Below are 16,017 nucleotides of genomic sequence, written 5' to 3'. Positions count from 1 at the left end.
CTTATTTGGAGCCCCGTGTGTGTCGCTCCCTCTTTGATACCATGTCTTGGCCTAAGAGGCTTACACAGCCCACATTTATTATACCCACACACACACACACACACACACACAGTGTCTGAAGCCACTTCTCCCAAGTGGGGTCGCAGCAAACCAGAACCTAACCTGGCAACACAGGGTGCAAAGCTGGAGGGGGAGGGGACACACCCAGGATGGGACACCAGTCCATCACAAGGCACCCCAAGTGGGACTCGAACCCCAGACCCACCAGAGAGCACACTCCAGCTAAACCCGCTGCATCACCGCACCCCCCCCCCCCCCCCATCAGAGATATATATTTGAACTCAGAATCTCAACCTGAAAAAGTTTTCATACAAAAATTCCCTGATTATTAAAGTTTTCTACCAAAAGGACAGGGGGTAGTGTACTGGGTAGAGGTGTTGCCTTTAGACCAAAAGTCGTATGTTCGAAACCCACCTCCAGCTGTAGTACCCTTCTTATACTAAATTGCACCAGTAAAATAACCCAGCTGTATAAATGGGTAAATAACTGTAGGTAGATTGACACTAAGTTACTTTGGAGAAAAACATTAGATAAATGTCAGTTCTCACCTCCTGATACTGTGTTCTGTAAGGTACATGCTGCATCTTAAAGATAGTACTCACCTAAATGATCAATAGAACAATTAAAGAGCTACAATAATACTTTTGTTTTAAATATTTATACTTGTTGTAGACCACCTGCCAATAACACTCAGCATCAGCCCAGGGGGAAATTTGCATTCATATTAAGTGTTGTACAGACCCCAACATTTGTTCAGTGAAAAAAGATGCAAGTTTCTCAAAAAAAAAAAAAAAAAAACACAATAAAACAAAACAGTCAAAGTTTGCTTTTTATTTATTTTACTTCCCACACAAAATGAACTATTCATCATGAACAAAAATGGCTTGAAGCAGCAGAGAAAAAGGTTGTGGTGACAAGGCCTCAGAACAGTGGTGTAGCGAGATCTTTGTTCAAGTTCACTTTACCTGTAGGCGCTTTTTTGCAAACCACATAAGCAGTTGTCATTGCTTCACAACAGAATTAAAAGGACATGGTAGTACATTTTAAAGCAACTCTTCACTCACACCAAAACTAAATGCATGTAAAAAAATCATGTATGGCACAATGTTTATAAATTTAAAAAAAAAAAAAAATGTACTTGTGCTCTGGAAACCAACAATGAGTTAAAACACAATTCAAAGGCAAACATTCTTTTCATAAGACATGTTAATAAGACATGTCCACTGCAAAGCTGCACCTCGAACTGAAGGTGGTCACAGTAAGAAATGAGCACGCTGATCTGTGGAATCTCAAATATTACACCTGCGTGCTGTATCGCTTAAAAGCACAAAGCCACATTTTCTGCAAAGAATACATTTGCTGTAATACATCTTACTCATCTAAAATCTGATTTTAAAAGCCCAAAGTCCAACCTAAAACAAACACAAAATGTCAGAAAAACTGCTGGAAGTACGGACACAAGTTAACAGCAACAGTTGGACTATGCTCATCAAACGCTGTCCTGTGACTTTGACCCATTACCACTGAAAGATACAAACAACACATTTTTCAACGTATCAGCCAAGTCTTTTTAAGCAAAAACACCCTTCAGACACAGACTCTGAATCACTGATTTTATCGTCTCTAAGTCCTCATTACGTATGTGGAAAGCTCTGCGCAGTTATGGGGTTTGAATTGGAAGCATGGTGATTATAAGCGAAACTGCATAACCACTGCACCCCACTGTTTCACAGGAGATGGAGGAGTGTATTCAACCATCTGCTTAAGGATTCAAGTTTTTTTTTCCTTTTTTGAAATTCAGTTAGATTCAAGTGACATCATCTTGTTTTGCATACAGTACAAATCAGTACATGAAACCTCCAGGAAGTAGTCAGGGTACAGCTTTCCCAAATGATTAAATGCACACGGAAATAATTTACACACCAAAAGCACAATTCAAGTATATAACCCAGAAAATAGGGCACAAAGTGGAACAATCTGTACATGTGAATGTTTGCTAAAGCTAGAATACATGGTAGATTCTTGGTAGATGTATAATCTGAGATGGACAGATATTCCAGTGTTTCTGGGATAGGCTCTGGCTCACTGCGACCCCGCTCGGGACAAGTGGTTATTGACAATGATTGGTTGGTTGTATAATCTGAAGGTACCAGCTGGCCTAAAAAAGAGAAATCCCTTTCACCATCACTCACCCAAAAACCCAAACTACACCATGTCAAAGTTCATCGGTCCCTTAATTATTACGTGAGCTGTCTGATGGTCTAAAACTCAAAGATAAGCCAGAGCATTCCACTAAGAAATGTAAACTCTTAGATAAAATGTGAGCAGAGCTTTAATCGGTCATGTCACGTGACAAAATTCAAACAGATAACAGAGCACCTTGCATCTAGAGGACCCCCATAGCATCACTCACTCACATCTGCACATTAATACAAGCCTACATTTTGGTCCCACTTTAAAGCAAATATTGCCCCTTTGCAGGAAACACATGCGAATGTATGTGGGATCCACATGTACACCTCCTTTAAAAGCAGAATGACTTCTCCAAACTGAAAGACGTCTCAAATCCCGTGCCATCCCTCCATCACACAAGCAAACACTCAGCAGGAAAGAAATAAACCATAAATTGAAATACTGGTGGATGAAGAGGGGGGGAAAAAAAAAAAACGACTTGAAACGATCTTACTGCTCTTGATTGATCCACCCATTCCAGAACTCAACACTGTAGATTTGTGAGTCAGAACCAGGTGGTGTTTCTCACCTGTAAAAACCAAAGGTGAGTGGAATCCCATGGGCTTCTGGTCCCCCTGTTCAGAGCACAAACCCATTACCAGCAAATACCTGACAATGAAAACCTTTCAGTCTGAAGTCAAAAGTTGCACATTAGCAAATAAAGCATAGCCTCATTCTTGACAACTCCATAGCAAAAGGTTAAATGTGCAACACCTTTTAAAGTAAGTAATACTGCCAATATTGCCCCTTCCCCCATTTGCCAAGCAATACTATTTTTATTGCTCCTGCGAAAAAGGCAATGTGGGCTTTGAGAGCACTGCAACCTGGAAAAAAGTTGAAATGCACTGCCAGATGCTTATCCGGCTTGAACCCATTTTCCTTATGGGCTGAGAAGCTGTGGTTTGTTTCAGTAGTCCATCCCCTCATCACTTTCATACCAGTCGGAGGGAGCATCTGTCCCAAAGTAACGATCACCAAAGTTACCTGTCAAAATAACACAGGCAACGTTAATAACCACTTAAACAAAAAGTGAAGAAAAAAAAAAATCCTGGCTCTTTAGGTAATTTTATATTTATTAAAAAAAAGACAGACACAAAAAATGCGACAGCCTCTCACCAATCCCTGGAATGATGTGGAACTCGTCGTTCACCTTCTTGTCCACGGCTGTGGTGATGATACGCACCTTGGGGAAGGCGTACGCCACCGAGTGTACGCCCATCTCTGCCATGAGCAAAGACAGCAGGAAGATCTTGTCCTCCTGCACATCGTGGTCCTGCGAAACCATAGAAAGGAGGCACAATGTTCACTGGACAGGACATGTAGAGCTGACATGTTTCAGCCGTCACTTCGGGCATTATGTTCTTCCAACGCAGTGCCCCATGTTGGCTGTCAGGGTGTGAGCGTGTACCCACCAGCAGGACTCGGACTGCCATGAGTGCGGCTGCGCCAGTGGAAACCGTGCTGTCCATCAGTATCACATAGTCCTCACTGATGTCCTTGGGCAGCCGCAGGTAGTGAAGCTGCAAAATACACAAAACAATGTTAAAGACACAAGTTTTTACCGTGAGGGCTATAGGTGGCATAGCTGTGAAGATTCTTGGCGTACTAGTGTTGCACCTTTGGTTTACCCAAAGCAACTGGTTTAAACAAATTATTAAACAAACAGCTAAAGGCTACAATAGTAGACAATGTGCAAAAGCAGGATAAAATAGATAGTTACGGTTTTCAAGGTGTAGTGTTTTTCAGAAAGAGAATTTGAGACCTGTTTCCTTAAGTAGTATCTTACCTTGGTCCATCAGGAACATTGTCTCCTTTGCCAAACACCTATAATGCTGCAGTTCTTTAGCAAAAAAAAATGTTCTCCTTTGTATAGTTAACATTTACATTTATTCATTTAGCAGACACTTTTCTCCAAAGCGATGTACATCTCATAGAAAATATAATTTGTGCATTACATTAGGAAAAACGATAGCTTATTCCTTGGCAACATGAAAAAAATTAAGTTACTACCACTGATCAAACAGGACATTTCTTTAAATGGCTTTTCTGAACTTTCCAGGAAAAATCACTAAAAAACAAACAGCCAGAGGCAATGGAAAATTCCTTCAAAAAAAGGAAACACTGTCAAACCACTAGGAGATGCAGCAGTTAAGGAACCACAGGATATTTGAGTCAGACTCTAAACTCCATCCTTTGAGCAGGTAAAGTATTGAAACATGACTGTTCTGGGGTTCTGATGTTGACCCACAAGTGGTTGCCAGGCAGTACCTCAGGTTCTCCAGTGTCGTGGTTTGTCTGGATGAGGATCTTTCCAAGTCGGATGTCTTTACACACAGCCATCAAAGCTTGCTCCATGGTTTCACCAGCCCGGAGGATGGACACACCTGTGATCTGCACAAATACACAGACAATAAGGAGAAAAGCAGAGGCACAGGGATGAGAACAGGGTTTGGCTTAGCATCACACAGCCACAGAGACACGCAACTGTCATGAGCATAATTCAAAGGCTATTTCACTTACAAACAAGCCATGTTTCATCACAACAGACAAAAAAGCTAAAGGGCATTCATAATGACAATTTCTGATTAATACACAAGTACAGAAAATGAAGACACCTTTGACCAATGTGCTCATAAAAAGCACAACAAAACATGCCTATAAACCCTCTCAGCCCCGAGGCCAAAAATAAGAAGCAAAAAATGAAACTATAAAATAAGCTAAGTGAAACCATGACAATAAAATAACAGCAGGCCATGAGCTAAAAGTGATTAATGGGCAAGCTGTGAAACACAGAGCCCTGGGTGGCCGCTCATGTAGACCCTGTGCAAGAGTTCCCACTAATTGGGTGACTGTGTGTATGTGTCTACAAATATTTCTTCATCCTTCATTCGGGATGAAGCAGTGGAGCGGAAACAGGAACACCAGCTGAGACAGAGTGGGGTAGGGTGTGTTGGGGGAGCGTACCCTTTTGCCACTGAGCCTCCTGCCCTCATATATGGTCCCTTGGGGGGTCTCCACCAAAACAGGCTGCACGGATATACAAACAGGATACAAAGTCAGGTAAAGTGAGAATTTCCAGTCCACAACATGCTGTCACTGCAATCTGTGGCCTTAAACACGTGTGCACAAGTGGAAGTGTCACGAGGAGAAGACTCATCACCAGTTTGGTCACACAGCAATAGCAGCAAAACTAAAAACAATACAAGCAATACAAATCCCCCCTACGTATACACACGTGATCTCTCTCCTTCATACACACACCATTACAAGTCAAACTTTCTTTGTTTAATTTAAAAAGACACTTCGCTTTCTCACAGAACTAAGCCCCACCCTAACACATGCTCACACAATACACAGTCTCACCTTCAGAGGCAGAAAGGAGAGGGCATGCTCAATAAGGAGGCGCATTAACCTCTTGGAGTAGAAAATAAACTCATCCCGATTAGTGTCCTTATTCCTGTGGGAAGGAGAAGGAGATTTGGAAGAAGGTGATTAGTGGCACCTGGCCAGAGCTGCCCAAGTCTCTGTTCAGAACAAATACAATGCAGGGCATTGACCAATTATTACCTACAATTCCTAAGTTACGTGTGTGGTATACCTGATGATGGTGTGCATGCCTCGCACTTGTGGTGTGCTTTCCATCACACTCAGGGTTGTGGGAAGAGGCTGACCCTGGTGGGCAGAGGCCAGAGCTGATCTGTTGGGCAGTAGGGAAGAGAGATCAATGAGATCAAACACACTAACATACACAGATTCACACCACACAAGTATGCAAAGTACAAACAGTTGAAAGCCAGAAAAAAAGAGAAATATGAAAATATTTCACTTTTTCCACTCTTAGGGTTAAAGGAAAGTGCAAGGGGAAGTGGGGGCAGGGGGTTGGGGGGGCAGAGCCAGTATTAATGTATGGGCGATGGCAACAACAATGGTCAGCATCCTGCTGCTGTCATGGTCTCAGAAACAGGATAAATGGCACAGAGAACATCTGAGAACCTGCTTACATGATGAGGGTCTCATGCCAGATAATGTGTTGGAGAAACAAACTGTTACCTGCAAGTAAACCACCTACAAAACTGACAAATATCTTTGGTTGAAAAACAACGTCAGTGAAAAATTAAAATCTCACAAGGTTGTATTTAAATTAAGACTGATAATCAAGATGGAAAATTGTCTAAAAATTGTTGAAAAGAATTTGCTTGCAAATTATCATAATTTTAACGTCAACATTTTCTAAAATTTGTAACACAAGTTATGCAAAATTTTTACATTTTATGACTAAGAGAAAATGTGTGAGAGGAAGCCAGTTCAAAGAGTACTGATTACTACACAATGGGTCAGAGTAAATTGTTGTTGCCAATTTGGATAGAGTAAATAGGAAGCTGTTCTTGCTGGCCTTTAGTCCAACTGTGTGAAGAGAGGTCCATATGAAAAGCAAATGGAAAACACACTAACAAGCAACAGAAAAAAAAAAAAACAAACATTTGGAGGAGGAGCAAGAATGGACGTTAGATTATTTTGTCTTATGAAAATGTTAGAAGTGGACAAAAGACACAAAGTGTGGTGGAACAGAAAAGGAAGATGCAGGATTGTATTTGTTCTCACATATCCCAGCGGAGCTTCCTCTGGAGAAGGTGACAACGACTCATTGCAAGACAAGTCATGACAGGGACAGGAAAGAGGGAAAGAAGAGAAGTCCCAGTTAGATGCGAGTGTAGATATGAGCTCATTGCCTGGCCGTGGAATGTGGAGGAGGGGTATGGCTAGGTCAAGGGGTGTAGCTCGGTTTGTGGGCGGTAGCTTTGCATGTGGATGTGCTGAATGAAGCCTGTACTGAAGGTAGAGCTAAGGATTCCTCACAAAAGGGGAGCGGGGGTCACTTAGATGGTGCAAAGGTGTGGAAACACTCCTGTCTTTCAGCAAGGGGGGGATGCAATAAGAAACATGAAAGCGTTAGTACACTATGGCCTGGCACCCCCTGCAGGCAACAGCAAGCTCTATACACCTCTAAATTCTGAAGCTAATCAAGACTACTGGAAGGAAAAAAACCCTCAAATGTCCCAGGTTTCTGCAATCTGTTGTGCTTTATTTACAGGTCTGATGACAACAAAATTTAAAATACACCATCGAAACACCTCCCAGCAAGGGTTAGTGGGAGCAGAGGATACACACTGTGTGTGAGAACGGAAGGGATGGACAGAGTCACCTGCTTCTAAAGGTATTCTGGGTGTAAAGCAACTAGATCACACCCATATGCAGTAACGTCTGCTGAAAATCCAATCATCATCCGTCTCCCCTAAAGGCAGCAGAAATAGCAATGTTCCTAGAAACTAAAGCACGGTTGACTGAATTTCCATCCTTCTGTCCACTAGCCAGGCCTCAAAAGAGACGGCGGTGGGATATGGGGTGGGTCTGGGGAGAAGTGAAGGAAAGGGGGTGGCAGTCATACCTCACGGTGATCTCGCGCTGAGAGGGTTAGAGTGCATTCAGTCAGGGTTTAAGGAGTATGTCATTACACACGCATGGAGAGAAGAGAAACAAAAAAACGAAAAACAAACGAAAACACATGAGCACCAAACAAATGGCCAAGCCATCCAGACATCATAGGGCAGCCTGCAGCCTAGCATCCACCCCGCCAGAGGTTCCCAAACTTATCCCAGTGAGTTGCTGTATGTGCAGATTTTCTAACTCCCTTTGACAAGGTAAAGAAATGTTGAATAGCAGAAGACAACATGGAATTAGCTACATCTGTCGAAAAAACTGACTCAATCAACCTGTTACCAATGAGTTAATGAAACTCTGCCCACACAGCATCCAGTCAGGATAACATTTTGTGGAACAGTTATCAAGTCTTTCACATGACATCAAAGCACAGGTTTCTTTAACCACCTACATTTTGCCATGAATCATATACTGTTCAACTGAATTACACGTTAATTTCCACAAAATGCAGATGTCTGCAATCCCGCTATTCATTACTATTAAAGGAGTATTTAAACCTTTTTATTTCTGTAAGGTACTAGCCAAAGTTGCTGCAGAAACATTTGAGTATCTGAAAATCATTTTCAGAGAAATAAAAATAGAAAAAAATATACATTAAAAAAGCAATTTTGTAGTGTTTAGAAGGTGGACGTCTTGGGTTTCACTTGAAAAAGACCACTTCATTTTTGAAGGTTAAGGGCAGAACCACGGATTGAGAATCATGATAAAGACAGGAAATCCCAATAACCCTCATGGCAAAACGCAGAACAAAATACGGTATGAACGTGCTAATGGACACAACTGCAGCCCATGATGTCATCACAAGAAATGACATGCTCTGTTTACACCCAGACTGTCACTGAGATGGTTTCTTTTCGGGGAGAAAAGGGATAACATGACATTACTGTCAAGCAGGAAATGGTATTTCTGTGTGGAGGTACAAAATCCAACCTCAGCACATGGTGAGCTAATAATAATGATTAGCATTGTAATTATATATCAGCTGATCTGTTCTTTTGCTGACTCCCACCCATCGCCTCTAACTTTTCATGTTTTTAGGAACGTGCTTTGTATCACCTTGAGAAGAACACTACATAAAAAGGAATTTAACTGAATTTAGACAGTTTTACTTTGTGAATTGCACGTATAACAGCTGTTCTGATAATCAGTGAATGAAACTGACAACAGTTACCAAAGTGAAAAAAACACTGACTATGATGCATTGTTCTCCCCTATGGATACTAGAACACCTCACGAGAAACAGCAGTGGAGACTCACTTTTCTCTGGTGGAAGGGAGTGGCTGAGGGAGGGGTTAACTCAGCACAACATCACTAGTTCTGGATTGTGTGGGTGATCAGCTCAGACTTCACACCAGCACTGCGAGATGTTGTATTTCCTGCTCACATGTTCAAGTGTGCAGCCCAGAGAGGGCTATGCATTAACACTTGCTGCCACATAGCATCATGGGGTGAAAAAATATTGCAAGGACACAGGCAGTGTTGTAATTAAACTTGAATATGAGAGCAGATAAAGGCAAGTCACTTTGAACAAAAGCACTTGGTTATTCCAGGTGCTCCACAATTCTCATCTTTGGGACTGAGCTGTTATTTATACAGGATTGTTTTACAGTAACAGGAATTTCTGAATGGAAAAACAAGCATGACACTGGAACCCATGTACCCAGACCACACACTTTCACACAACTGTTCCTCTCTCCCCCACTGAAACGGATACTAAACTCTGCCTTCTACGTACCTTTTCCAGTTGGCTATGGACGTGCTGCACGATCAGGTCAAGCGCCACAAAGTTCTCTCCTCCTGATGTATGGGCACAAGAATACAACACAGAGAGAATAAGGTCAAGGTAGATACAAATGTCCCATCAATGCTCTACCCATGTACACTGAAAAACTGTAATTCTATATTTTACTTTGAGGCTAAAGCCCAACCAAAAGCATTTTAAACAAGTAACCTTCCCCATGAACTCACCCCTGGGGACAACAATGTCAGCCACCTGCACCGTAGGCTCGATGTACTGCTCAAAGGAAGGCTTAACAAACTTGTTGTATTGCTTGATGACACCTGCAATGTCACGACCACGCTCGGAGATGTCCCGCTTCAAACGTCGAACGAGCCGAATGTCTGAGTCCGTGTCCACAAAAACCTTCATGTCCAAGAGCTGATTGAGGGATAGAGGAGTCGGTCAAAAGTTGTGTTCTTTGCCTCCTTGGGGACAAACCTATATCTATGCAGCAGCTACTATTACCCCAGCAGGAGGAAGAACAGATGAGTATACTTCTGTTGCACACAGAAGACACCACAGGAGGATGACTGACGAGAATAATATGAAAAAGCAAACGCGTATTTGGACTTTCACTCCACCGAAAAAGGTTCTCCAACAGTGAGGAGAGGCTTACTTGAAAAAGAAGAAGCTGAACTGTCTAGGACATTAACCTGTTTGGCATATGCAGCACAACATGAGATTTTTAAAAAATCAAGTTAAACAGCAAGATTTAACAATTCAGCTTCATAGCATGAAGTACCATCTTTGCACACAACCACAAACGGACACACACACACACACACATTTTCAGAACCACTTGTCCCATACGGGGTCACGGGGAACCGGAGCCTACCCGGTAACACAGGGCATAAGGCCGGAGGGGGAGGGGACACACCCAGGACGGGACGCCAGTCCGTCGCAAGGCACCCCAAGCGAGACTCGAACCCCAGACCCACCGGAGAGCAGGACTGCGGACCAACCCACTGCGCCACCGCACCCCCCTACAAACGGACAAACAAACATAAATATCTATACAATAGCAAAGCGTAGTCTGAATAGCAGACTAATGGAGTGTGAGCAAAATGAAAGGTGGGAAAGGAATAAATAAATCAGCTCCGGTACCAGAGTGGTTTAATTTCAAATAGAGACAAAATCTCCCACACAGAAATAAGACCATGTTCTCCTCTGAGCTTTGATGTTATGGCACACGGATGAGACGAGGGTTCAAATGGCCTCCAACTTTAACAGGAAACTGTCAGTGAAGTGGAACCACCAGAGATGGAAACACGGACCCACGTCTCCACGGAAAGAGAAACCAGGACCCGCCGGCAGCAGCGGCAGAGTCGTTCATTACACACATGCAGGTCACCCCAATGTCACCATGGCAATGACATGGGTTATCGAAAACATGGTAGGACTTGCAATAAATGGAAGAAAAACAACAGCTGACAGGTAAAACACTGGTATAACGGTTAAACACAACCTACTGTCTGGTTCTGGACTTACAGGCAGTGAAATTAAAATAAATGTTTCTTGTAGGTCTTAATTTGTCTTTAGAGAAATAGACTGGGTTTGGGTTTTACTCCTATAATTCACATGTAACAAAGACAAGAAAATTCTACTCATGTTAAACAAAAAATACCAAAGCACAGTGAGAAATTTGAGTGATTATGAGATTAAGGAGATACACAGGAGGGTTAGCACACCATTAGGCTAGGAAGACATACCTTCAGAAGTTCTTTGTTGGCAAATGCCAGAATTCCCTCAAATATGACAACATTGGCACCATATACAGTTTTCTGCAGGAAGACACACAGATAGAAAAAGCCATTACCAACAATAAAAATCCATTAATACCACAATGCCATCCATCACACTGAGGGGGTCCTCAATGGAGCAGCATCTAATGCTGAAGGTGACCCCCAACAGAGGAGGGAGCACTGATTATTCTTCTACCACCCCCATCCAAAACCATCAACATCATTTCCATAATGAAGATCATCCTAATTGTTTTTCCAACAAAAACAACTTTCACAGATTACAATTGCAAACTTTAACAAATTCCAACCTTTTACTAGAGACCCGGTATAACGTGGATGTCGGGTTCCAAAATACTTCATGCCATTGTAAGCCAGTCTGTATAATATTGCATGTCCCAGCTCCTGAGTGTGTTATAAGAGGTTCCACATTACACTGAGTCTATAATGCATTTACTTTACTAGTTCTGGTTATGCCTCATTCTAAAAGCACAAACTCAGGCTCTATTCCAGCTTTTGATTCCACAGCCTTTTAGTTAGAAGTCGACATCCTAAACCACAAAGCTAAAACATGATGAACACTAAGACCATAAAGCTGCTCGCAGACCCTGCATGCACCACTGTTATAATTACAATGCATTCTTTGTGTGTTAAAAAAAGGTTGTAAAAATCAGATTGCGAAGCTGCCTGTAACTCAGATTCCTCCTGAACGGCTCTTTCGTTCAGCCATGAAATTGCCTTCTGTCCCAGGAGAACGAAAGGCGAGCAAAGTCCAAGAGCTGGTCTGAACAGTCAGACTCCATAACTGTGTTTCCACCAGTTTTCGTAGAATTTAACACTCAAGCAGACATCTTCAGCTGTATGAAACCTAGGCTCACACCACTGTTTAACACCCCTCCTACATCACAAATAATCACAGTATAGCTTGATCTTGGATGAAAATTAAAGAAACTCAGGATAAATGTATACAAGTTTTAAAAAAAAAAAAAATGATGGCAAGCAAATGAAGCAACATTTTTCCCCCTTGGCATCTAACACAGCTTGAAGCCTTACCCACTCTTTCCTGCGGCTGTGGGTGGTGAAGTCGTATACAGGCACCTTGACACTCTTCCCCTTCTTCAGCTTCCTCAGCACAATCACCAGCAACTCAAAGTCAAATGCATCAGGGTGATCAAAGTTGTACTCGTTCCTGGCAGCCAGCTCTTGCTCCTCCTTGGACAAAACCTGTTGGACCCAGAAGAGAGGCGTGTCAACTACTAGCAACATAGCAGCTGGTTGAATGTGACCAACATCAGCAGGGCCATATATTGACAGCATAATCCATGATGAAGGATAAGTTTCAATAACTATCTGAGGTTAAAACAGGACTTACATCAAGGTTGGGGGGTTCAGAGCATAAGCTCACCTTGTAGAAGGAGTCCATGGACAGCAGCACCACCCAGGGGACATCTAGCGCTTCAATGATCTTGTTAGCCACAGTAGTCTTTCCAGAGGCACTCCCCCCACACAGTCCTAGACAGACACAAGCACAGCTGTCATGACAGTTGTGGCTAATAAGACCACAGTTGCACTGTACTGAATGTAGAGATTAACACAAGGATTAATAAACACCTAGTGAGTTTAAATTATAAACATATCATTAAAAAAAGATTCTAAGTCAGAAAAACAAGAGATCTGAGACAGAATCTGGATAGGAGGACATTTAGACAGGTAGCAAGTAGTACAGGTACAGAAAAGTTTTAATTCAGTAAATGCTTCCAAAATTAAAATAATATGTGACAGGGTCTGACACTGACTGTCCAACAGTAGACACCACACTAACTACCATCACAGAGTGGAAGAAACAACAAAAACACACATCGGGCAGACAAAAAAAAAAAAAAAAAAAAAAAACCGCGCGCGCGCACACACACACACACACACACACACACACGCACCTTCCTTATTCACTTCACAATCCTCATAATGTTCTTACTGCTATCCTAAGACACCTTTAGTTAGTCCCCTCCAAAAGTTCCAACATTTCTGAGGTGGAGGACCACATAAGGAAAGACTTTTAGGACATTAATTTAATCATGACACCCACAGGTTTGAAACTGAATCCTGGCAACTAAGCTAAGACCACCCACTGAGCCAGACCAGTGCTGCCAAGCTTACCCACATATGGCACTAACATTAACAGCAGCTCTCTTGCACCTTAGGTACACTTGACTAAACAGGAAGAGAAAGAATTTCAGCTTCTTTAGCAAACACAACCCTAACTAGGAAAAAGAAAAACCACCTTTAACTGCCACATAGAAATAAGACATTGGTTGTCCATCCCTGCTCTATGCAGACAGAACCAGATTCCAACACATGATCTGTCCGACACCAGCACTACCTGCTGCGACATCACATTACCCATTTTACTACAAATCCATCTAGCTTAAAGGCTGCACACATTTATTCACTCTGGACAAAAATATACCTCACATCAACCAAAGATTTCCTTAAGATCAAAAGTTGAAGAGACATTATTAAGTAGCTGGAAGGATCTACTGCACAACCAAATGTCGTAGAGAGCGCCCCACCCCACTTGAAGTCATCAGGAAGTGGATTCTCACCAATAACAAAAGCTTCCTTAAAGGTGGTCCCAGTAACATTGTACCAGGGCGGGCGTCCTGCAGTGTAGATGGTCCTCTTGTTGGTCCTCAGCAGGGGGGGCTCTGTTTTGCTCTGGCTGGTGGTCCGTTTCCGTGGAGAGAGGGAAGGAGTGAGCGGACATCTCTGGTTCAGAAGACTGTCCAAGGAGTCCTCCCCACTGCCGCTGGAACAGAGTGAAAAGTAACACTGTGGCACATGGTGGTCTTCATGCAAATTCTCTCATTAACATCACACACATTTCAATTTTTCCCATCACATATCACAACGTGGCCATCAGATATGCCTTCTGAGCTCACGGCTGTACCAGGGAACCCTGGGAGATTACGGTATTTTTTATGTTTGTCCTGTGTGACCAGCCGAATGAGGACCCATACACTTGAGGAGTCCTCGTGGACAGCTGTTCACAGAGCTGCCTGTCCGTGTGTCTGAGGGAGATGAGCAAAATCTTTAGCGCCCTCCAGGAAAACACACAGCTGCCCAGCCCTGGGGTGCCACTCGCGTGAGTAAGGCTCTCATCACCTGGTCACGAATGCTGAGTTAGCACTTGTACAGTATGTGAGGATGAAGGTCTGCTCCATTTGTTTACGGTTAACACTCAGGTCACAGTGAACAGGCTGCTGAGGGCAGAGAAATGCTAGGGGACACATACACAGGAACACAAACTGACAGACACACAGAAGACAGACTGCCACACTGACACACACACACACACACACACAGCTGAGTCACTGACTGTACTCTTCACGTCGTGCTGTGGCTAATCTAAACTGATCCCAAGCGTCATCCATCATATGAAGACCTCAATCAAGACATAACTGATTGCTTTCAACTGAATAATAATAATTAAAAAAAAAAAAACAAAAAAAAGTTTTTTTGTTTTTTTTTTTTTTTGGACAACTTCAGCTTCAGCTGCAGCACCATGAAAAAGCCCACATCAGATCTTAGTACACTCACTGCAAAACCAGGATCGGCCTACTAGCAGGCTGCTATCCACATACATTCTCTTGAACACTCACTGGCTATTCAGACTGGAACGGGTAATGGTAGAAATACATTTAACTAAACTTGTTTCCGTTACCCGCCATGGTACACGCGACACACGTCACGTCGTCAAGATGATCCATCCACCAATGGCTTAATTATAATTATTTACTCTCATCCAGAACTAGATCTGATCTGTTATGTAATCGCACACAATTTGGTCCTTAAATGTAAATAAACTAATACAGTGTACTATTCATGTGGAATTATACAAATGCAAACGTTAGAAGCGAGTGTGTGCGCAGCTGAGCTAGTTTAGCTACGTGTCTCCACTGACTGACTGAGTCGCCTCAGCCACTCAGCAAAAAAAAACCCCTTAATTCCCGCCTAACATTTATGTATTTAACCTAAAAACATAATTATAAGTGCCGTTCCAAGATAAACCCCATAATTATACCTGTAAGAGTTTGTCACAGAACGGTCATCCTCCTCTCCTCCGTCCTTTTGTTGCACCTCAGTTTCCGCCTGACTCGATATCAACGCCATGTTTCCATCGCCTCTGCCGCGTAGATGCGTCTTGACGAACGCGCGTTTCTGGCTCTCGACGCGGTGCATCACGGGTAATGTAGTTTGTAACATCACCGGTCATTTTTAAGGATTTCAGAATCAGAATCAGAATTTAGGATGAATTTACGAACAAGCCCTTAATCCCAAGTGTATATTCTAATTCTTACCTAATGTTAGAAACAAACAAATAAATAAACAAATGCACAACACAGTAACTTGTTAGTAAATAATAAATAATATGCAAATGAAAGGGATCATTTTAGGACAACAACTTTTAGAGAAGATTTGCAAAAATAGAGAAAGCGTTAAAGTCCCTACATGCATAAACTGTTTAAAGACCCATTCTCTGGACGATTCTGGTATTTTTACAAAATAATAATTAAACAAGAGGCAATTATTCAATTGATATTTTATTTTGTTCGGGCGAACATTTAAAAATTTACTTGACATGCTTCATCAGCTCCTTTGGGTTCAACAAAATTCATGATAAGCACTCTGCTTCCTTTAAAATATGTT

At 42.3% G+C, this 16,017-nt stretch overlaps 1 protein-coding gene across 2 annotated transcripts; it reads right to left on the bottom strand.

Annotated features, from left to right (window-relative positions):
* Positions 1-876: 876 nt before the first annotated feature.
* Positions 877-15,503, bottom strand: LOC108925184 (uridine-cytidine kinase-like 1). 2 transcript variants are annotated; one of them, XM_018736977.2, is made up of 15 exons: positions 15,392-15,503; positions 13,914-14,116; positions 12,716-12,822; positions 12,364-12,534; positions 11,281-11,352; positions 9,760-9,949; positions 9,527-9,588; positions 7,739-7,755; positions 5,891-5,989; positions 5,656-5,749; positions 5,257-5,319; positions 4,561-4,683; positions 3,705-3,812; positions 3,409-3,565; positions 877-3,276 (listed from the first exon to the last, which is right to left on the bottom strand). In XM_018736977.2, exons 1-15 carry the CDS (start codon positions 15,478-15,480, stop codon positions 3,200-3,202), a joined length of 1,632 nt encoding a protein of 543 aa, XP_018592493.1. In that variant the 5' UTR covers positions 15,481-15,503; the 3' UTR covers positions 877-3,199. The 2 variants fall into 2 exon arrangements, with proteins under 2 accessions (XP_018592493.1, XP_018592492.1); XM_018736976.2 differs by lacking the exon at positions 7,739-7,755 and adding an exon at positions 6,895-6,914.
* Positions 15,504-16,017: the final 514 nt, after the last annotated feature.

Source organism: Scleropages formosus, chromosome 1, assembly GCF_900964775.1.
Source record: "Scleropages formosus chromosome 1, fSclFor1.1, whole genome shotgun sequence".
In the NCBI taxonomy this organism is placed as follows: Eukaryota; Metazoa; Chordata; class Actinopteri; order Osteoglossiformes; family Osteoglossidae; genus Scleropages; species Scleropages formosus.
This window is presented reverse-complemented; position numbering and strand designations above follow the sequence as displayed.